The 21674-nt window shown below is 40.8% G+C and overlaps 1 protein-coding gene across 13 annotated transcripts in view; it reads right to left on the bottom strand.

Annotated features, from left to right (window-relative positions):
- NCOR1 (nuclear receptor corepressor 1) overlaps nucleotides 1-21674 on the bottom strand; it is a 205327-nt gene that overhangs the window by 160970 nt on the left and 22683 nt on the right. For all 13 annotated transcript variants that reach the window (XM_079797252.1, XM_079797251.1, XM_079797257.1 and 10 more), the window contains exon 2: nucleotides 14411-14588. In XM_079797252.1, the coding sequence (XP_079653378.1) occupies nucleotides 14411-14518 (108 nt within the window). In that variant the 5' untranslated portion in view covers nucleotides 14519-14588. The remainder of the gene's footprint in view (nucleotides 1-14410; nucleotides 14589-21674) is intronic.

Below are 21674 nucleotides of genomic sequence, written 5' to 3'. Positions count from 1 at the left end.
GAAGTTGAAATGAACTTTTTAAGGTAATCAAAAGCCGAGAGAGACCATTATCAAAAGACCTGAACTTAAAAAAAAAGATACCAAAAGGAAACCTGACTATATATAAAGGAGTGAAAGGTGTCTTAGAAAAGATATATATGGGTGAAATTATTGAAGGAAGAAAATAATATGGAGCAGAAATCAGGGTATGAAATAAAGTAGTGAAAATGGATAAAACCAAATAAAAGAATCTATTAAATTGGTAAACTTCTAGCTAGACTAATAAAGAGAAAAGGGGGAGGGAGGGGACATTTAACATTAAGAATGACATCACAAGAGATCTCAGACATTGAATGAGGGAACAGTTTAAGGCAGATTGGGGAATATCCACCCAGAATTACCAGCTGAAGACTGGCTGAAGAGACTTTTAAACAAGGAAGGGCAGAACCCACCTGGAGACTGGGAGGAAAGGCAGGGCTGTGAGAGGGGCTGGCCCAGTTCCCAGGAGTGGCAGGGCCAAGGGTGAGGAGGGTTCACCCTGAGAGGAGAGGCCTGGACCCCAGGCTTAGCTCCCCAATCCAGACCACCAGAGCTGGCAACAGCTGCCCATGCAGCAACCAGTACCAGGGCTTTTATCTGCCAGGAAGAGTCCGAGGCTCCTGGTGACAAAGGCACTTTTATTAAAGGGCTGGCACAAAGGATTTTCATTTCCAGCCACTCACCCTAGGTTTCTGGGGAGGGAGTGCAGTGTGGAATGGCGTCGCCTGAGGAGACTGGGGTAGAAGGAGTTGGGGAGAATCAATGCGGGGGCGGCTACCGGGATACCTGTGCTGGGTCATCCACCTCCCCCCATACTGCAGCAGCCATTTTCCCTGAGAAGTGCAAGCCCATCCCAACAAGAGAAGCCTGGAGAAAGGCAATAGCCTGCTCCAGAGGATATAGCTCACCCCACCCTAAGGAATTCCCTGGGCTCCACCTTGCATCTTGACCCCTCCTGAGGAGGCAGCAGTCTCAGGTAGATCAGTGACTGGCTTTGAAGTAGAGCCATACACCCTAAATTTCCAGGAACCCGGCTGGCACTTCCCTCTCACGGAGCTGACAGAAACTCCTGGCTTCTGGCAGAACCCACCAACCTGTCTGAGAGGCTCTGTCCTGCGAAGGTCATGGTAATATTCCAGGGCAAACTCAGAAGAGTGGCTCTGGGAAGGGGAACACACTCACCATCTTCCCTGAAATCTGAACATTTGCTGACCTGCCTCAAGGCCCTGTGCTACTAAAAAACTGGCCGGAGAGCTCATCTTGGCCCCTCCTGTGGGTAGGCAAGCCCAGTGGAGGCAGCCAGAAGCAGTGGATCACTTGAAGCTTTGAACAGGGTGCCGAGAGCCAAACTTGCACAGCTTCTAACATTTGCTACCAAAAAATTACTCCCCAGGAGGCCCAAAATCGGCATACAAAACAGTGAGCCTTAGACAACATAGAGGATTCAAAGAGGAATCCTAGAAGGAAGTAAAATCTGCCTAGATGAACTCCACTTGTTTTGTTTTTCTCCCACTAATTCTTTTATTTTCTCCTTTCTATTACTTTGGTATTATTTTTACTTTTCTCTTTTCTCTTATACCTCTTATTTGCCTCTTTCTGATTCTTACTAGAGGCCCGGTGCACAAATGCGTGCATGAGTGGGGCCCCTTGGCCTGGCCAGCGAGTGAGGCCAATCGGGGCCAGCTGGCCGGGGGGAGGGACCGCGGGAGGTTGGCCAGCCCCAGGAGGTTGGCTGTGGGAGTGCACTGACCACCAGGGGGCAGCTCCTGCATTGAGCATCTGCCCCCTGGTGGTCAGTGCATCGTCATAGCGACCAGTCATTCAGTCGACCAGTGGTAACGGTCGCTTAGGCTTTTATATATATAGATTCTATTTTTTCCCTTTTCTTGCTTTTGCTGTATCTTTCTCTGCTTTTTATTTTTTCATAATTGTTTTCTCTTTCTTCTTTTCTTTTTTACCAATTTCCTTTTCCTACTCCTTATTATTTTTTCTCCCCCTTCTTTGCTTTCATAATATTTTTTATTCCCCTTTTCTAGTATTCTTTTTATTTTTTATTTTCCCTTTACTATTCTTGTTCTCTTTCCTAATTCTCTTTTCTATTGTTGTTTTTGCTGTAGTTGTTGGGATCTTTTGTATATTTCTGTTTTGTATCGTCCTATCAGCACTGTACAACAGCTCTCACACTGTCATCGGTGTTAAACCTCACAGTCAGCCAGCCTGAGAGGAGATTCCACCCATGAATGGGGACAACAACAATCAAGACCCAATTACAACAAGAGAGACAAAATAACCCACAAAAGGCTCACTCCTAGAACAACTGCTCAGGAGTTCAAAAGGCCACCCCACAAACACTGGAAGTCACTGCAGTTAGAAGCAAACACAAAGAGACAACTAAAATGGGAAGAGATAAAGAAACAACCACCAAATGAAAAAGGAGGAATCTCCAGAAAAAAAAAAGACCTAAGTGAAATGGAGGTAAGCAACTTATAAGATATAGAGTTCATAATGGTTATAAGTTTGCTCAAGGAACTTAGTGAAAAATACCTGAAACTTAATAGGAATTACATCAGCATTAAAAAAAAAAAAAAAAAAAAGGACATAGAAACCATAAATAAGAACCAGCCAGAAATGAAGAATACTATACCTGATATCAAGAATACTATGGAAGCCCTAGCTGGTTTGGCTCAGTGGATAGAGCTTCAGCCTGCAGACTGAAGGGTCCTGGGTTCGATTCAGGTCAGGGGCACATGCCCAGGTTGTGGGCTCAATCCCCAATGGGGGGCATGCAGGAGGCAGCTGATCAATGATTCTCTCTCATCATTGATGTTTCTATCTCTCTCTCCCTCTTCCTCTCTGAAATCAATAAAAAAAATTTTAAAAAATTAAAAACAAAAAGAATACTATGGAAGGAATTAAAAGCAGTTTGGATAAAGCAGAGGATCGAATCAGCAACTTGAAAGACATGGTAGGAAAAACACTGAGTTAGAGCAGCTAAAAGAAAAAAACTTTTACAAACATAAGAATGTAAGGGAATTATGGACAACATAGAAAGGGACTTTAATACCCCACTAATCGCCCTAGCCAGTTTGGCTCAGTGGATAGAGCGTCAGCCTGCGAAATGAAAGGTCCCAGGTTCAATTCCGGTCAAGGGCACATGCCTGGGTTGTGGGCTCGATCCCCAGTGGGGGACTTGCAGGAGGCAGCCGATCCATGATTCTCTCTCATCATGGATGTTTCTATCTCTCTCTCCCTCTTCCTTCCTCTCTGAAATCAATAAAAATATATATTTTTTTTAAAAAACCTAATATCACAGGATAGATGTTCCAGACAAAAAATAAATAAGCCCCGGGTCCGGGTGAGGCCGTGGGCCCCTGGATCCGGGTGAAGCCGTGCCCCTGGGTCCGGCCGAGACCAAACCAGAGGGAGTCGGACCTGCATTACCACCATTTGTCCACCATCCAGAGCTGAGGGGTCAGTGCCGACATGTACTCATAAGGAACTGGTGGTCATTGATATTGGGTCTCAAAAGAACTGTTGGTCCAGAAGGAAACTCACTACAGACTGATTCATTTGCCTGTCAGCATAACTATTATTGCTCGTCGCACATTCAATTCTTATAAGTATATCTCTAGTGACACATGATTTCGCTCATCTAGGGGAAATGATGAACAACATAGACTGATGAACAAGAACAGAACCAGAAACAAGGAGGCATCGATTGGACTATCGGGCCTCAGAGGGAGGATAGGGGAGGGTGGGGGGAGGGGGGAGAGATCAACCAAAGGTCTTGTGTGCATGCATATGAGCCTAACCAATGCTTAAGTTCAACAGAGGGTTGGGGCATCCATGGGGAGGGGTGTGGGATGGGAATGGGGGGATGAGGACAAATATGTGACACCTTAATCAATAAAGAAATTTAAAAAATAAATAAATAAATAAATAAATAAATAAATAAGGAAACAGTGACTTTAAATGACACACTCGATCAGATGAATTCAACTGATATTTGGGAATATTTCATCCCAAGCTACAGAATATACATTCTTCTCAAGTGCACCTGGAACATTCTCAAAGATAAACCACAAAATAAGTCTTTACAAGTTTAAGAAGACTGAAATCATATCAAGCATCTTCTCAGATCACAATGGTATGAAACTAGAAATCAACTACAATAAAAAAAAAACCTCAAAAACATTCTAACACATGGAGGCCAAATAGCATGCTATTAAACAATAAATGGATTACCAATGAAATAAAGGAAGAAATAAAAACTTCCTGGAAACAAATGAAAATGAACACACAATAGCCCAAAATCTATGGGACACAGTGAAAGCAGTACTGAGAGGGAAGTTCAAAGTATTACAGGCCTACCTTAAGAAACAAGAAAAAGCTCAAATACACAATTTAACACTACAATTAAAAGAATTAAAAAGAAAATCCTAGAGGAAGTAGAAGGAAGGAGATAGTAAATATCAAAGTGAAATAAATGGCATAAAGACTAAAAAGAAACATACAAAAGATCAATAAAACCAAGAGCTGGTTCTTGGAAAAGATAGATAAGATTGGATCTTTAGCCAGACTGCTCAAGAGATAAAGAGACCGGACCCAAGTAAATAAAATCAGGAATGAAAAGGGCGAAATAACAACTGACACCACAGAAATACAAAGGATTCTAAGAAAATAATATGAATATTTACATGCCAATAATCCAGACAACCTAGGCAAAATGGACAAGTGCCTGGAAACATACAATCTTTCAAAACTCAATCAGAAAGAATCAGAAACCTAAACAGGCCTTTAACTAGTAATGAAATTGAAGCAATAATCAAAAAACTCCCAGCAAACAAAAGTCCTGGATTGAATGGATTCACAGTTGAGTTTTAAAGAACATTCAAAGAACTAATAACTATCCTCCTCAAACTATTCCAAAAATTCAAGAGGAGGGAAGACTTCCAAACTCTTTTCACATGGCCAGCATTATCCAGCTAAAGACACTACAAATAAATAAAATTACAAGCCAATATTCCTGATGAACATAAATGCTAAAAGCCTCAACAAAATACTAGCAAATCGGATCCAGCAATACATTAAAAAGATCATCCCAGTCATCATGGCTCAGTGGTTGAGTATCAACCTATGAACCAGGAGGTCACGGTTCCATTCCCGGTCAGGACACACGCCTGGGGTATAGGCTTGATCCCCAGTGTGGGGCATGCAGGAGGCAGACGATCAATGATTCTCATCCTCTCTCTCTCTGAAATCAATAAAAATGTATTAAGAAAAAAGATTATATACCATAATCAAGTGGGATTTATCCTGGGACTGCAAAGCTGTTACAATATTCGTAAGTCAATAAAGGTGTCACATCACATAAACAAAATGAAGGATAAAAATCACATGATCATAGCATTAGATGCAGAAAAGGCATTTGACAAAATCCAGGAACCATTTTGTTTGTTTGTTTTGTTAATCCTCACCCAAGGGTATTTTCTTTCCATTGATATTTAGAGAGAATAGAATGGAGAAGAGGGATCGAAAGAAACATTCAAGAGAGAAACACATTGATTAGTTGCCTCCTGCACACGCCCTCACCCAGGCCGGGAATCAAACCTGCAACATAAGTACATGCCCTTGACCGGGAATTGAACCCACGACCCTTCGATGCATGGGCCACCACTCTATCCGTTAAGCCACACTAACCAGGGCAGCAGTTTTGATAAAAACTCTCTGGGAAGTGGGAATAGAGGAAACATACCTCCACATAATAAAGGCCATATATGACAAACTCATAGCCAACATCATATTAAATGGGCAAAAACTAAAACCGTTTTCCTTAAAACAGGAACAAGAGAGGATTGTCACTTTCACCACTCTTATTCAACACTAGTGGCCAGGTGCATGGATCTGTGCACAGTGAAAGGAAATTAATTAGAATTCCTGGGGCAGCACCGTGGCTCAAAGAGCGTCTGTGGAGAGAACAAGAAAGAAAACTCATGCTCAGGTCTCTGGTGCAAAGACTAACGCAGGTGGTCCTGGGTGGTGGCTGGCGGGGCAAGACTGGGAGAGAGGGGCTGGACGTGCCCTGGAGCCAACCTCCCACGGTCCCTCCCTGGCCAGCCACACCTGGAGGGGCGCCGCAGATCAAAGGGCGTTTGCGGAGTGAGCAGGGTCCCTCCAGCAGGTGGGGTCCCTTGGCCTGGTCTGTGGGTATCAGGCTGAAACTGGCTCTCCAATATTCCACAAGGGGATCAGGAGTGAAAGAGGGCACTCTGAAAAGTTGCTGTCATACAGGGTATGGGATGCAAATGCAAGTGTGCAGTAAACCAGATTCAGGGCCGACAGTGCCCTGGGAACAACATAATCCATGGCCCAAGGTGGAATCGTGCTGCCCGGCAAAGAATCAGGCTCCCTCCTCGCTGGTTCAGGGGTGCATCACCCAAGAACTGCTGCTGCCAAGTCACCACAGCTCGGCAGCTCCTGCATTAAGCATCTGCCCCCTCGTGATCAATGCACATCATAGATACCAGCCAGTTGGACGGTCACTTAGCCTTTTATATATATAGAATATATAGAGATAGTACTGGAAATCCTAGCCATAACAAGCAGACAAGAAAAAATCAAAGTCATCCACATTGAAAAGGAGAAAGTAAAATTGTCATCATTCATAGATGATATGACACTGTACACAGAAAAGCCTAAAGACTCTACCAAAAAACTACTAGATTTAATAAATGAATTTGGCAAAATAGTAGGATACAAAACTTAACATCCAGAAATTGATGGCATTTTTGTACACCAATAATGAACGCTCACAAAGAGAAACTAAAAAAAAATTCCTATTTACCATTGCAACAACAACAATAAAATAAGGTACCTAGGAATAAACTTAACAAACAAGGTCAAAAAACTATAGGACATTGAAAAAAGAAATAGAAAAAAATACAAAACACTGGCAGCATATACTGTATTTATGGATTAAAAGAAGTAACATCATTAAAATGACCATACTACCCAAAGCAATCTATAGAGTCAATGCAATCCCTATTAAAATACCAACAGCATATTTCACAGATCTAAGACAAATATCCCAAAAACTTATATGGAACAAAAAAGACGCTGAATAGTCCCAACAATCTAGAGAAAGAAGAACAAAGTGGGAGGAATCACAATACTGGATATCGAACTATTTTAAAAAGCTATTCTAATCAAAACAGCCTGGTACTGGCACAAAAACAGGCATACAGATCAAGGGAACAGAACAGAGACACCAGAAATCAACCCACGCCATTATGGTCAATTAGTTATTTGACAAAGGAGGCAAGAGTATACAATGGAATAAAGACAGTCTCTTCAAGGAATGGTGCTGGGAAAACTAGACAGGTACATGCAAAAAAAAAAAAAAGAAAAAGAAACTACACCACCAAATGACACCATACCAAGAATAAACTCAAAATGGATTAAGGATCTACATATATAAAAAGCCAGCGACCGGAACGCCAGAATAACAGAATGCCGGAATGACTAGAACGACCAGTCGTTATGACGCCCACTGCGTCTGGCCAACCAGCCTGATCGGGGGAAGGGCTGGCTGGCCAACCTCCTGCGGTCCCTCCCCCATCGGACCTGCCCCTGATAGCTCAACAGCCCCTCACGCCAGCTGGCCCACCTCCCGTGTCCCCTCCCCCCCGCCGGCCCGGCCCCGATTGGCCCCCATTGGGGAAGGCCAGCCGGACCCCACCTGTGCACGAATTTGTGCACCAGGCCTCTAGTTTAAATATAAGTCGCAACACCATAAAAATCCTAGAAGAAAACTTAGGCAGTAAAATCTCAAACTTCTTACTAGTAAGTAGCAGAATTTTCACAGATACATCTCCTAGGGCAAGAGAAACAAAGGAAAAAATAAGCAAATGGAACTACATACATTAAACTAAAAAGCTGCTGTACAGCAAAAGAAACAAGGAACAAAATGAAAAGGGAACCCACTGTATGGGAGTACATATTCGCCAGTGATATATCTAGTAAGAGGTTAATTTCTAAAATATGTAAAAAACTCAAATCAACAAAAGGAAGACAAACAATCCAAATGAAAAATAGGCAAAGGACCAGAATTAACACTTCTCCAAAGAGGACATACAGATGTCCAAGAGAAATATGAAAACAATGCTCAAAGTCACTAATCGTTAGAAACATGCAAATTAAAACTAGGTTATCTCCTCACACCTGCCAGAAAGGCTACCATCAATTTCCTATATATATAAAAGCCTAATGACCAGCCGACCGGCCAACTGTTCGACTGGTAGCTATGACGCAAACTGACCGCCAGGGGGCAGACGTTCAACACACAGGCATAGAAACATGGAACAGACTGATGAATCTCAGAGGGAAGGGGAGAGGGAAGAGAGAGGGAAGAGATTAACCGAAGATTTTATATGCATGGATTTCTGCACCAGTGTGGTCCCTCGGCCTGGCCTGTGGGGATCAGGCCGAAACCGGCAGTCCGACATCCCCCGAAGGGTCTCTGAGAGAGGGTGCAGGCCTCTCCCATATGAATCCGAGAACCAGGCCTCTAGTAAATCAATAAACAAGTGTTGGCAAGGATGTGGAGAAAACCGAAACCGGTTTGGCTCAGTGGATAGAGCATCAGCCTGCAGACTGAAGGGTCCCAGGTTCAATTCCGGTCAAGGGCACGTACCTTGGTTGCAGGCACATCCCCAGTAGGAGGTGTGCAGGAGGCAGCTGATTGATGTTTCTCTCTCATCGATGTTTCTAACTCTCTGTCCCTCTCCCTTCCTCTCTGTAAAAAATCAATAAAATACATTAAAAAAAAAAAAAGGATGTGGAGAAAAGGGAACCCTAGTGCACTGCTGGTGGGAATGCAAACTGGTGCAGCCACTGTGGAAACAATATGGAGTTAAAACTGAAACATCCGCAGTTGCGGGCACATCCCCAGTAGAGGGAGTGCAGGAGGCAGCTGATCGATGTTTCTCTCTCATCAATGTTTCTAGCTCTCTATCCCTCTCCCTTCCTCTCTGTAAAAAATAAGAAAGAATATATGCACCCTATGTTGAAAGCAGCATTATTTAAAATAACGAAGATCTAGAATCAGCACAAGTGCCCATCACTACATGAGTGGGTAAAAAGCTGTGGTACATTTACATATGGAATAATATGAAGCAGTAAAAAAGAAGGATCTCTTACCCTTTGAGACAGCATGGAAGGACCTAGAGAGTATTATGCTAAGTGAAATGAGCCAATCAGAGAAAGGTAAGTATCACATGATCTCACTCATATATGGAATACAATGAACAAAATAAACTGATAAAACAGATCCAGAGACATTGAAACATGCAACCATATGACATATTTCAGAGGGGGGCAGGAGGGTTAACCTAAGAACTTATATGCATATTCTGTGGACAGATAATAATGTGGGGAAGGCCTGGGGAAGGGGTCAACAGAGGGGAAAAAGGGAGACATCTGTAATACTTTCAACAATAAATTCTTTTTAAAAAGCTATTGTAGTCCAGCCAGCATGGCTCAGTGGCTGAGCATCGACCTGTCAGCCAGGAGGTCACAATTCGATTCCTGGTCAGGGCACATGTCTGGGTTGCAGGTTCCATCCCCAATGGTGGGGCGTGCAGGAGACAGCTGATCAATGATTCTCTCTCATCATTGATGTTTCTCTTTCTCTTCTCTCCCTTCCTCTCTGAAATCAATAAAAATATTTTTTAAAGCTGTTGTACATTTACACAATGGAATACTATGTGGCTGTAAAAAGGAAGGATTTCTTATCCTTTGCAACAGCATGGGTGGACCTGGAGATTACTATGCTAAGTGAATTAAGCAAGTCTGGGAAAGACAAATATTACATGATCTCACTTATATGTGGAATCTAATGAACAAAATAAACTGACAAACAAAACAGACTTACAGACCTCAGAGAGAAGGGAGGTGTGGAGGAGATGAGGTAGAAAGACATTAACCAAAGAACTTATATGCACATATGCATAGCCCATGGACACAGACAAATGTGTGATAAAGGCCTAAGGTGGGGGTGGTGTCTGGGTGAAAGGAGGCAAATGGGGGAAAATGGGGGACATATGTAATACTGTCAACAATAAAAATAAATTTTAAAAAAGAAAATTCTGCCCTAACTGGTTTGGCTCAGTGGATAGAGCGTTGGCTTGCGGACTCAAGGTCCCAGGTTCGATTCCAGTCAAGGGCATGTACCTTGGTTGCGGGCACATCCCCAGTAGAGGGTGTGCAAGAGGCAGCTGATCGATGTTTCTCTCTCATCAATGTTTCTAGCTCTCTATCCCTCTCCCTTCCTCTCTGTAAAAAATCAATAAAATATATTTATAAATTAAAAAAAAAGAAAGAAAGAAAATTCTAAGTCCCGATGGCTTCACTGACAAATTCTATCAAATATATAAGAAAGAAAAAAGTATCAATCCTACACAAACTCTTTAAGAAAATACAGGAGAAGTGAATACTTCCCAAATTAACAACACTTTTTTATTGTTATTGTTAATACTTACCCAAGGATATTCTTCCACTGCTTTTTAGAGTGTGTGTAAGGGAGGGAGAGAGACAGGGAGAGAGAAACATCGATGTGAGAGAGACACATTGATTGGTTACCTCCTGCACATGCCCCTGACTGGGGAGCGGGGATTGAGCCTACAACAGAGGAACCTGCCCTTGACCAGAATCGAACCTGTGACCCTTCAGTCCGAAGGCTGACACTCTATCCACTGAGCCAAACCAGCTAGGGCTTAACAACATTCTTAATGGTGAAAGACTGAATGTTTTCCTCTTAAGATCAGAAACAAGGCAAGAATGTCCACTCTCACCTCTTCTATTCAACACTATACTAGATATTCTAGCCAGTGCAATAAGGCTAAAAAAGAAAAGGCATCCACGCTGGAACGGTAAAAGCAAAACTGTCTTTTTTCTCAGATTACAAGATCTTCTACATAGAAAATTCTATGAAATCTATAAAAAAGCAACTAGAAGTAACAAGAAATTTTCAGGATATAAAATCAATATATGTCATAGCAACAAACAACTGAAAATTTTTTAAAAATACCGTTTACAATAGCATCAAAAATATTTATAAATAAATTTGATAAAAGATATGTATCTGTATACTGAAAACTATAAAATGTTACTGAGAAAAATTAATGAAGACCTAAATAAATGGAGAGATATACCACAATCATGGAACAGAAGACTCAAAGTTGTTAAAACATCAATTCTCTCTAAAATAAATCTCTAGATTCAATAAAGCTCCAATCAAAATCTCAGAAATATTTTTGTAGAAACTGACAAGCTGATTCTAAAATGTATATAGAAATGCTAAGGACCTAGAATATTCAAAACAACAATTTAGGAAGGAATCACACCATTTAATTTCAACTTATAAAGCTACTAGAGGCCCGGTGCACGAAATTCGTGCACAAGGGGAGGGGGGCGGCATCCCTCAGCCCGGCCTGCACCCTCTCGCAATCCAGGACCACTGGCTTCTAACCACTCGCCTGCCTGCCTGCCTGATCACCCCTAACTGCCTCTGCCTTCCTGCCTGATCGCCCCTAACCACTCTGCCTGCCTGCCTGATGCCCCTAACCGCCTCTGCCTTCCTGCCGCATGCTCCTAACCACCTCTGCCTGCCTGCCTGATCACCCCTAACCACTCGCCTGCCTGCCTGATCGCCCCTAACCCTTCTGCCTGCCTGCCTGATCACCCCAACCACTCACCTGCTTGCCTGATCGCCCCTAACCACTCTGCCTGATTGCCCCTAACCACCTTTGCTTTGGCCCCTGCTGTGGTGACTTAGTCCCGAAGGATGTCTGGAATGACATACGGAAGATGGTTTGGCTGTCCAGTCTAATTAGCGTATTATGCTTTTATTTTATAGGTCATAATAAAGACCATGTGAAGTACTTTAATAAAGATTAAGTGTTTGTGTACCTAGAATAACACACCAATGTGCAGTAAAGATAGACAAAATATATCAACAGAACAGTAGAAGGAACAGAAATAGACTTGCATATATATGGTCAATTAATTTACAAAAAAAGTACCAAAGCAAATCACTGGGGAAAGAATAATCTTTTCAATAAATAGTTTCTAGAACAACTGAATACTCAATATGCAAAACAACCCTTAACTCACACCATAAAATTTTAATTCAAAAGAGGTCATAGACTTAATGTAAAATCCACACAGAAATCTTAATGACCTTGAATTTGGCAAAAACTGCTTAAATATGACACAAAAAGAAATGTAAAAGACAAAATACATTGGACTTCATTAAAAAAAAAAACACACACATATATTTTCCAAAGGATACTCTTAAGAAAATAAGGTAAATTCTTTTTTTAAAATATGTTTTTATTGATTTCAGAGAGGAAGGAAGAGGGAGAGAGAGATATAAACATCAATGATGAAAGAGAATCATCGATTGGCTGCCTCCTGCATGCCCCTTACTGGGGATCAAGCCCGCAACCCAGGCATGTGTCCTTGACTGAAATCAAACCCGGGACCCTTCAGTCCACAGGTCGAAGCTCTATCCACTGAACCAAAGCAGCTAGGGCTCTTTATATAATCTAAATACAACAAACACATAGATAAAAAGTAATTTTATTAGTAACAACCAAAAACTGGAATAGGTAACAAGATAAATAATTTGTGATATATCCATACCTAGTCAAGTAGTAAAAAAAAAAAGCTAACTATTGAGATATGACAAAACATAACTAAAATTCAAAAATATTATGGAAGTTCACATGAAACTTAAGACAAATATAATCTATTATGACAGACAGCAGATCAGTTTCCTGTGAGCTAAGGTTTGTGGGAAGTTGGGAAGGAGCCCTGATCTGGATGGGAGAAAAGGGAACTTTCAGAGGTGACAGAAATGTTCTATATCTTCACTTTGGTGGGGTTTTATGGGTGTATAAATCTGTCAAAATGTATACATATATTTAAATTTTATTATGTATAAACTAAACCTCAAAGTTGCTTTTTTTTTAAAAAAAGCAACAATAATCTAGGAAATTAATAATCAGATAACTAACACTGGGGGGAGGGAGGACATGCAACCAAATTTCAACACCCAATCATGATAAGAATTATCAATCTAGAAAGCAACATCTTCTACCAAAAAAAAAAAAAAAAAAAAGAAAGAAAGCATCTACAAAAATGTGCTACTAATATTATACTTAATGGTGGAAGACTGAACGCTTCCCTAAACAGAAACAAGGTAAGAATGTCCTTTCTCACTCTGTAAGTATGAACACACTTCAAAGGAGTTCTCAGTAGTACTCAACTATATTTTGCTGATAAGTTTGTTTCCTTTTTCTTTGAATGACCATTTCATCACTTCCCTTCCATTTTTTCTTCAAACCTCTTAAATCCCTGTACCTGGCCAACTCTGAGGTAATAATTTCTTTTCACATTTTATTTTTCACAAGGTAAATCAATAATACAAACTCTTTCATCTTCCTACCATCAAATCTCTCAAGAAGGGAGAGGCCCTATCCTGGCCATCACTCAAAAGAGGCCATGTTATCTGGCCAGCTTAATACTCAACCAAACTTGGAGCACAAACATAGGTCTTAACTTAGAAACTCTAGGTAACTAATATTCTATCAATAAATCCTAAAATCAATCACAACAAATCCTACAACAAAACCCTACATGGTCACTCTGTCATAAATCTGTTATAAAGCCATAGTAAGAAGCCAAAGATAATTAATCCCCAACTTTTAGTTCTCCATCTTTGAGAATGGTTCTTGTCATTAAAAAAAAAAGTTTACACACACACACACAGGGGTTGGCAAAAGTAGGTCTACAGTTGTGAGTACACAAAACAGTTTACTCTTATATTATTATTTATTTATTACTAGAGGCCCAGTGCACTAACTCGTGCACAGGTAGGGTCCCTCGGGAAGATCAGGCCCCAGCTCGCACCCCCAGCCTCGCAGCCCCACAGCCCCACCTGGCACCCTGCCTTGGCCTGGCGCCACACGCTCACCTGCCCCACCATCCCACCGCAGTCCCGCTCACGTCGGGGCCCATCAGGGCTGGCAGCGCCTTCACTACTGCCTGCTGCCTGCTGCCAGCGCCTCGTCGCCAATGCCCGCCATATTCTGCACTGCCCCCTGGTGGTAAGCACACGTCATAGCAAGCAGTCAAAAGACCGCCCAAGGAGACAATTTGCATATTAGGATTTTATTATGTAGGATTATATTATTACATCTGTTAGCCTACTTTTGCAAACCCCCTGTATATGTATAACAACTACATTTGGTTTCTGACCAACAAATACCATAGGAAAAGTAAAAGAAAAACACAAAATACATATGCAATTTACACAGAATTTGTTCCTTACCTGCTGGTGCCGGGTGCTGGGAAAGGTATACTGAACAGAATGGGAAGGATAACGGCTTTGTTCTGTGCTGAATGCTCCTTGGTTGGGAGGATAACCTGAACTTGACATTATCAGTAAAGAAGTCCTCACCAGGCTGTGAGATCAAATCCAACAAACAATCATGTTTCTAGGAAACCACCTAAATAGAATGGGAAAAAATAGAACTGATAAGAACTAAAGCACCAGGTGTACTTCTAATAAATTATAACTATAGCTACATAAATAAAACCACAATTACCAGTAAAAGGATACGCTCATGTATTTACTTAATAGAAATTATTGATGTTTAAAAATATTAACAGGTCTTTATTTCCCTTTACACTTAAAAAAGGTTACTTAACATACCACAAATAATACCAGCAGCTGTATAAAGTAAAAACATGGGACTGGCACATAGCAACTGCTCAGTAAATGCCTTTTTTTCTATAAAAGTCTGAGAAACAAACATTATATATTACAAAAACAAAAGTCCATGATTGTGAACTTTGAGGTGGTAAAAAAGTCACCTGTTAAAAGGATTCGAGAGTATTTACAAGATAGGCATTTGTGCAGAGGAAATGTTGTTTTTGTTAAATAATTCTGTGCCAAAATGATAAGCTAAGAAGGCACTAATAGGAAAACTTTCAAGAAAGAACAAAGTGAGACTACCACGTCAAAGAAGAAAACTGCCAATATTTGCGAAAATTAGAGTTTTGGAAAAACTTGCATCTGCCACCAAGAACTTGACAATTTTCCCACATTTAAAGACTTTTCTGACAAGACTGGTGGTGATACTAAGTGTGAGATTTTTTTATATTATATAATAAAATGTTCCAATAGCTACAGTAACTCAATGAACCAATATTTTCCAACTAATACCGAATGTTACAAAATTATGCATGAATAGTTATTTAAAGCACAAGATACTTTACCACAATTAAATAAAGTACATGACAAACCAGTAAATGTTGACTGTGATAGAATATGAAAGATTCATGGATATGGTTTCAGATTCTACACAGCAACTAACCTTTAAAAAATTGCCACTTTTCTGGTTTAGGTTGGTATCAAAGAATAGCCACAATTATCTTTAAAAGCTATTAAAATACTCCTCCCTTTTCCAAGTACATAACTGTGTGAGATTAGCTTGTCTTCATAAACTTCAATCAGAACAAGACCGATGTAGAAGCAGATATGAGAACCAAGCTATCTTCTAAGCCAGATATTAAAGAGGTTTGCAAAAATGTAAAATAATGTCACTCTTCTCAACAAATTGTTTCATTTCAGAAAATAGTTGTCATAAACATGTTATATATATTAACATTAAATGGGTTTATATTATTCCTAAATAAGTATCTTCAAAGTTTTCCCCATTTTAATAATTGAATGTGGTCAATATCAATATATATAAGCCACATAAACAAAAGCTCCTTGGAGCTCTAAATTTATAAGAGTGTAAATGAGTCTTAAGACCAACATGTTTGATGACCACTGGCCTGGAGAATTCGGTCAATCTTTAGATTGACTAGCATTAGTGTCCTTTACAGGTCGTTTACATCCAGGTCCATGTGCACACACTCCTTCTAAAAATCCTGCCCCTAGTTAAGGTGTGGTTTTGACACCATGTTTGTACCAAGTAAACTACCCTATTGGACCAGGGATGTACCAATTGGATCCCTCTTCAGAAATTTGGAATTGAGAACATGAGCTAGAAGGACCTGAGTTGCAAAGTGGCCACAGCAAGAGTCAAGATGAGCCACATATTCTGTGCCACCGGAAGTAGAGAACACCAATCTAGACAAAGACTAGAGTAGACATGCATAGAGAAGTAGAGCCAAGAGAATTTGCAAGCCCCTAAGACACAGCAGCAGTTGCCTTGGCTCCTGACTCTCGGCTCCAGGGTCCACCCCCACAAGGAGAAGTCCTTCTTTACTTAATATAAGTGGAGTAGGTTTTTATTCCTCATAATTGTAAGATCTCAAGTTAAGTCCCAAAATAACTATACAGACCTTGGAAAGAACCCAAGTGTCATTTCCAACAACTGATGATGAATAAATAAAATCAGGTATACCCATACAAGGGAATATTATTCTGCCATAAAAAAGAATGGCCCTGGCCAGCGTAGGTCAGTGGTTAGAGAATCAGCCCACACACCAAATAGTCATGGGTTCAATTCCCGGTCAAGGGCACATATCTGGGTTGCAAGTTCATCTCTGCCCTGGTTTCTGGGCACGTTTGGGAGGCAACAAGTCAATGCATCTCTCTCACATCAATGTCTCTATCTCTGTCTCTCTCTCCCCCTACCTTCCACTCTCGTAAAAAAAAAAAAATGAAGTACTGATACCTGCTATAATTTGGATGAATCCTGAAAACATGCTAAGTAAAAATAACCAATCATAAAAGTATATATTTTGTATGTTTCCTTTCATATGAAAGTCCAAAAATAGTCAAAATAGTGATAGAAAGTGGATTACTGGTTGCTTAGGGATGGTGGGATAGGGATGAAGGAATACAAGATAAAAGCTCAAGTGTCTAGGATTTTTATTGTTTTTTTCACTGTAGTGAAATACACTTAACATAAAATTGCCATTTTAACTCTTTTGTTTTATTTTGTTTTTTTGTTAATCCTCACCCAAAGATATCTTTCCATTGATTTTTAGAGAGAGTAGAAGAGAGAGGGAAAGACAGAGAAAAACACATCGATTGGTTGCCTCCTGCACGAGCCCCAACCAGGGCCCGGACCAGGGAGGAGCCTGCAACCCTTGACCAGAATCAAACCTAGGACCCTTTGGTCCATAGGCTGACACTCTATCCACTGAGCCAAACCGGCTAGGGCCATTTTAGCCATTTTTAAGTGAACATTTCTGTAGCATATGTACATTCATATTACTGTGCAACTATCATTACCATCTATTTCCAGCACTTTTCATCTTCCCCAACTGAAACTCTAAACCCATTAAACACTAACTCCCAATTCCTCCTCCCTCTGGTAACCACCATTCTACTCTCTGCCTCTATGAATATGGCTATTCCTCATATAAGTATAATCATACAGTATTTGTTATCTTGTGACTGGATTATTTCATTTAGGATATCCTCAAGGCTTATCCATATAATAGCATTAGATCAAAATTACCCTGCTTTTTAAGGCTAAATAATATTCTCTGTATTGGGATTCCTTTTTGAGATGGTGAAAATGTTCTAAAATGGACTGTAGCAATGCTTGTACATACATACATCTGAATATACTAAAAACCATTGCATTGTAAAAAAAAAATGGATGAATTGTATGGTATACAAATTATGTATCAATAAAGCTGTGTTTTAAAAATACCAAGCCCAAACAAACAAAACTATACAAAGCAACCACAGGATTTTAAAATTATTGTGCTGCAGTGCAAGTTAATATATATCGTCTTTCAGGGTTTTTAATATCACCCTATGTTCATATCTTAAAAACTCTGACGTCAATGTGCATCCTACAATCAATGGCACATCATGATTTAATTAGCAGCACTTTTTCCTTAATCTTAGAGGCAAATAACATTACCCTATAAGCAAAGAAATCTTTTTGCTGAAATACAGTCTGAGAGAGTTATTACATTCAGTAAATCTTTGGTTTTTGTCCTAAATCTTCCCCAGGAAAGCTCTCAGAACAGAAATTACCATTTGCTTTTCTTCCCTTTGTTCCTTAACCCTCAGGATAAGGCAAGACAATTAAGGACACTAATATTCTCAAAGTGATTTCCAATCAGAGGTCCTTAAAAGACCAGGTAACATTTGCAGTACTTTGAAAAAAGCCTAACAGAAATACATATAATACATTTCTGGGGACAGAAAAAGACATCCTAAGCACAAACCAAAAGCACAAATAAGGTTGGGTTGATATCTTTAACTTACAAAATGTTTTTGTTTTTTTTTCTGTACAGCAAAGACAACTTTAAATGGCAAACCATACAACAGAAAAAGTACAATAGCAAAATTTTGATATACCAAATAAAATATGCATATACGTGTATTTATATTTCTTACAAAGCAATAAAAATGATGACACTTCAGACATGACAAGAATATGGAATTAACTAAGGAAATAAAATTAATGAAATCACAGAAAAATAAAATATAATCACTCCGCAGATTTGCAAAATATTTTAAAAAATCATGAAATTCGTGCACTGGGGGGTGGGGAGGTGTCCCTCAGCCCAGCCTGTGCCCTCTCACAGTCCGGGACCCCTTGGGGGATGTCCACCTGCTGGCTTAGGCCCGCTCCCCCTAGGGAATGAGCCTAAGCCAGCAGTCAGACATCCCTCTCACAGTCTGGGGCTCTCGCAGTCCGGGACCCCTCACTCCTTACCGCCCGCCTGCAGCGGAGGCAGGAGAGGCTCCTGCCACCACCACTGTGCTCGCCAGCCATGAGCCTGGCTTCTGGCTGAGCGGCGCTCCCCCTGTGGGAGCACACTGACCACCAGGGGGCAGCTCCTGCATTGAGTGTCTGCCCCCTGGTGGTCAGTGCAGTCATTCCGCCATTCAGTCGATTTGCATATTAGGGTTTTATTATATAGGATAACTAGAGGTCCAGTGCACAAAATTCGTGCAAGAGTAGGCCTTCCTCCAGCTGCCAGCACCGGCTTCCCTCTGGCACCCGGGACCCAGGCTTGCTTCCCTCTGGCTGCTGACAGGCACCCGGGACCCAGGCTGGCTTCCCTCCAGCCGCCACAGGCACCCGGGACCCGGGCTGGCTTCCCTCCGACTGCCCGCAGGCACCGGGACCCGGGCTAGCTTCCCTCCAGCCGCCTGCAGGCACCCAGGACCTGGGCTTCCCTCCAGCCCCGGCTTCGACCAGAAGGACGTTTGGTCTAATTAGCATATTACCCTTTTATTGTTATAGATTATTATTATAGATGCCTAGTACTGGTGAGAGTTTAGAGAAAAAGGCACTCTTTTACACTTGTATGTCAAATGAGTACAAATTGCATTCTAAAGAAGAATGGCAATATATACCATGAGCCTTGAAAATATGCATATTCTCTTGCACAGCAGTTCCCCTTCTAGGAATTCATTTGATTACTCAATACAGAGATACCCAAAGATGAATGCCTGAGACTGTTTCTCAAGGAACTGTCCAAAATATCCAATATGAGCTTAGAAAAGTGTTTTATAAAAAGTTTAGCTAATGGGAACTTTTATTTGGGGGACTGCCACAAAAGTCTGTATAAATGAGAACATTTTTATTTAACTAATGTATAATTTGTATATAGCATTAGTATTCAATTTTCCATGTGTCTCATATCTTCACAAGATTTTAAGACCAGAGATAGAAATGTCATATATTCAACAAATACTTAGCGAACAGTACACACTACTATGTACCAACACACTGTTCTAAACATTGGCATAGAATGGTGACCAAGATATGTCATCTTATTGTGAGGTGACATAGAAAATAAATAATCATGAAATAATATCATGAAGTGCTATAAAACAGAACGAGAGAAGGGACATTTTCTATAGGGTGATCATAGAAAGCCAATCTCAGCTAGGATGACCTGATTTCCTGAAACAAACCCAATTTACAGCTGTTGTCCCGGTGCAATTATTAATTATGCTCCATTTCCTTCTCAAGACTGTCCCAGTTCTAAGATTATTTTAGAGCCAAAGCATGAAAGAGAAGAAGACCCAGTTGGCCTGAAAGAGATTAGAGCATGTCATGGAGGACTACAGAAGTCCTAATGTAAAGCAAGGAGGCAGGAGGAGAGTGAAGAAGTAGGGTGGCAGGGGAAAGGCCCGAGAATGGGGCATGGGGTGGTGCTGGGAGGGGTTTGCTGGTTTATATTTAGAAACTGAATTATCTCTCAGTATTCTGAATATCAATCCTTTTCTACCTTTATGTTACAAATATAGCAGATCCTCAGAAGTCATTTCTATTCAACACTGTTACATTCTCATGTGGATGAGACACCATAGGAACATAGATCTTGCTTATTTCAATTAGCCTATGGTAAAATGTGTTTTAGTTATATATTGTTTAGCCTAAAGTCACAGAACCTATCTAGGAAGTTAAGTGAGGACCTACTCTATTTTCTTCCAGAATTCATAACATTCTGAAGACCCTAGCTACGCCAAATTTTAAAAAATATTATTCTCCTCTTCAACTTTTAAAAGTTTTATTTTTTTTAATATTTAGCTCCTTAATCACCTAAATTTTTTTCTAAAAAATGGTTAGGTAGGGGTCTACCTATATTTTCTTTAATTGATAGTTATTAAACAAGTCTGGCTCTACACACTGTTCTGAAATGCCATCCCTGTTACAACCCAGCAATTTTAGTATATGCCCTACAAAAACTCACATCTATCCATATAATCTATATAATAGAGGAATATGCAAATTAGCCAAGACGCCCATAACATCATGACAGAACAGCAGGGACCTGAGGTTGCATGGCACCTGGCTGGGGTGAGGGATCTTGACGGGGGACCTCAGGCCACACCCCCCACCCCCGGCGGGGCTTGACAGGGGACTTCAGGCCACGGCCCCCGCCCAGTGGGGCTTGATGGGGGACTTCAGACCACGCCCCCCACCCTGGCACCAGGTCAGGGGACTTGAGGCTGCGCCCCCCCCCCACCCTGAGGGCCTTGACGGGGTGGGGCCAGGCGGGTATGGGTCTCCTGCTTTTTCGAAGCGCATGCAGGTGGGCAGGGACTTGACTATAGGTCCCGCAGCGCGCCCCAGACTCTGACAGGAAGTAGATTTTCATATACGTTTTACTAATTTTCTTTCATCTCTGACACTTCTATTATAGAGAAAGGGCAAATAGCAATATTAAAATATTTTCTCTAATTAATTCCCTTTTAACCCTTTGCACTTGCTTGCTTTTTTCTCGATTCCTTTATTCTACTCGGGATTTAATTTTTTAAATACCCCAGATTTTACAAAGCGCGGCAGTAGAATAAAAAACTGGAGTTTCTTTTCATACAAACTTATTTATTTGGATTTTTTTATATTTCAAATTATTGATACATTCAATACAATTCGACATACGAGCTGCTACCGATGCTAACGGTGTCGAGTCACACTCGACATCCGAGTGCAAAAGGTTAATGTGCAAGAATTTCATGCACCAGGCCACTAGTACTTACATAAAAAAGGATATTTATTGCAGCAACGCAAAAGTCAAATTTGAAGATAACCTAAATTCCACAATGTAGTATATTCATATGATAAAATATTATACAAAAGTTACAATGA

The sequence above is a fragment of the Cnephaeus nilssonii genome (genome assembly GCF_951640355.1).
Source record: "Cnephaeus nilssonii genome assembly, chromosome: 19".
NCBI lineage: Eukaryota > Metazoa > Chordata > Mammalia > Chiroptera > Vespertilionidae > Cnephaeus > Cnephaeus nilssonii.
This window is presented reverse-complemented; position numbering and strand designations above follow the sequence as displayed.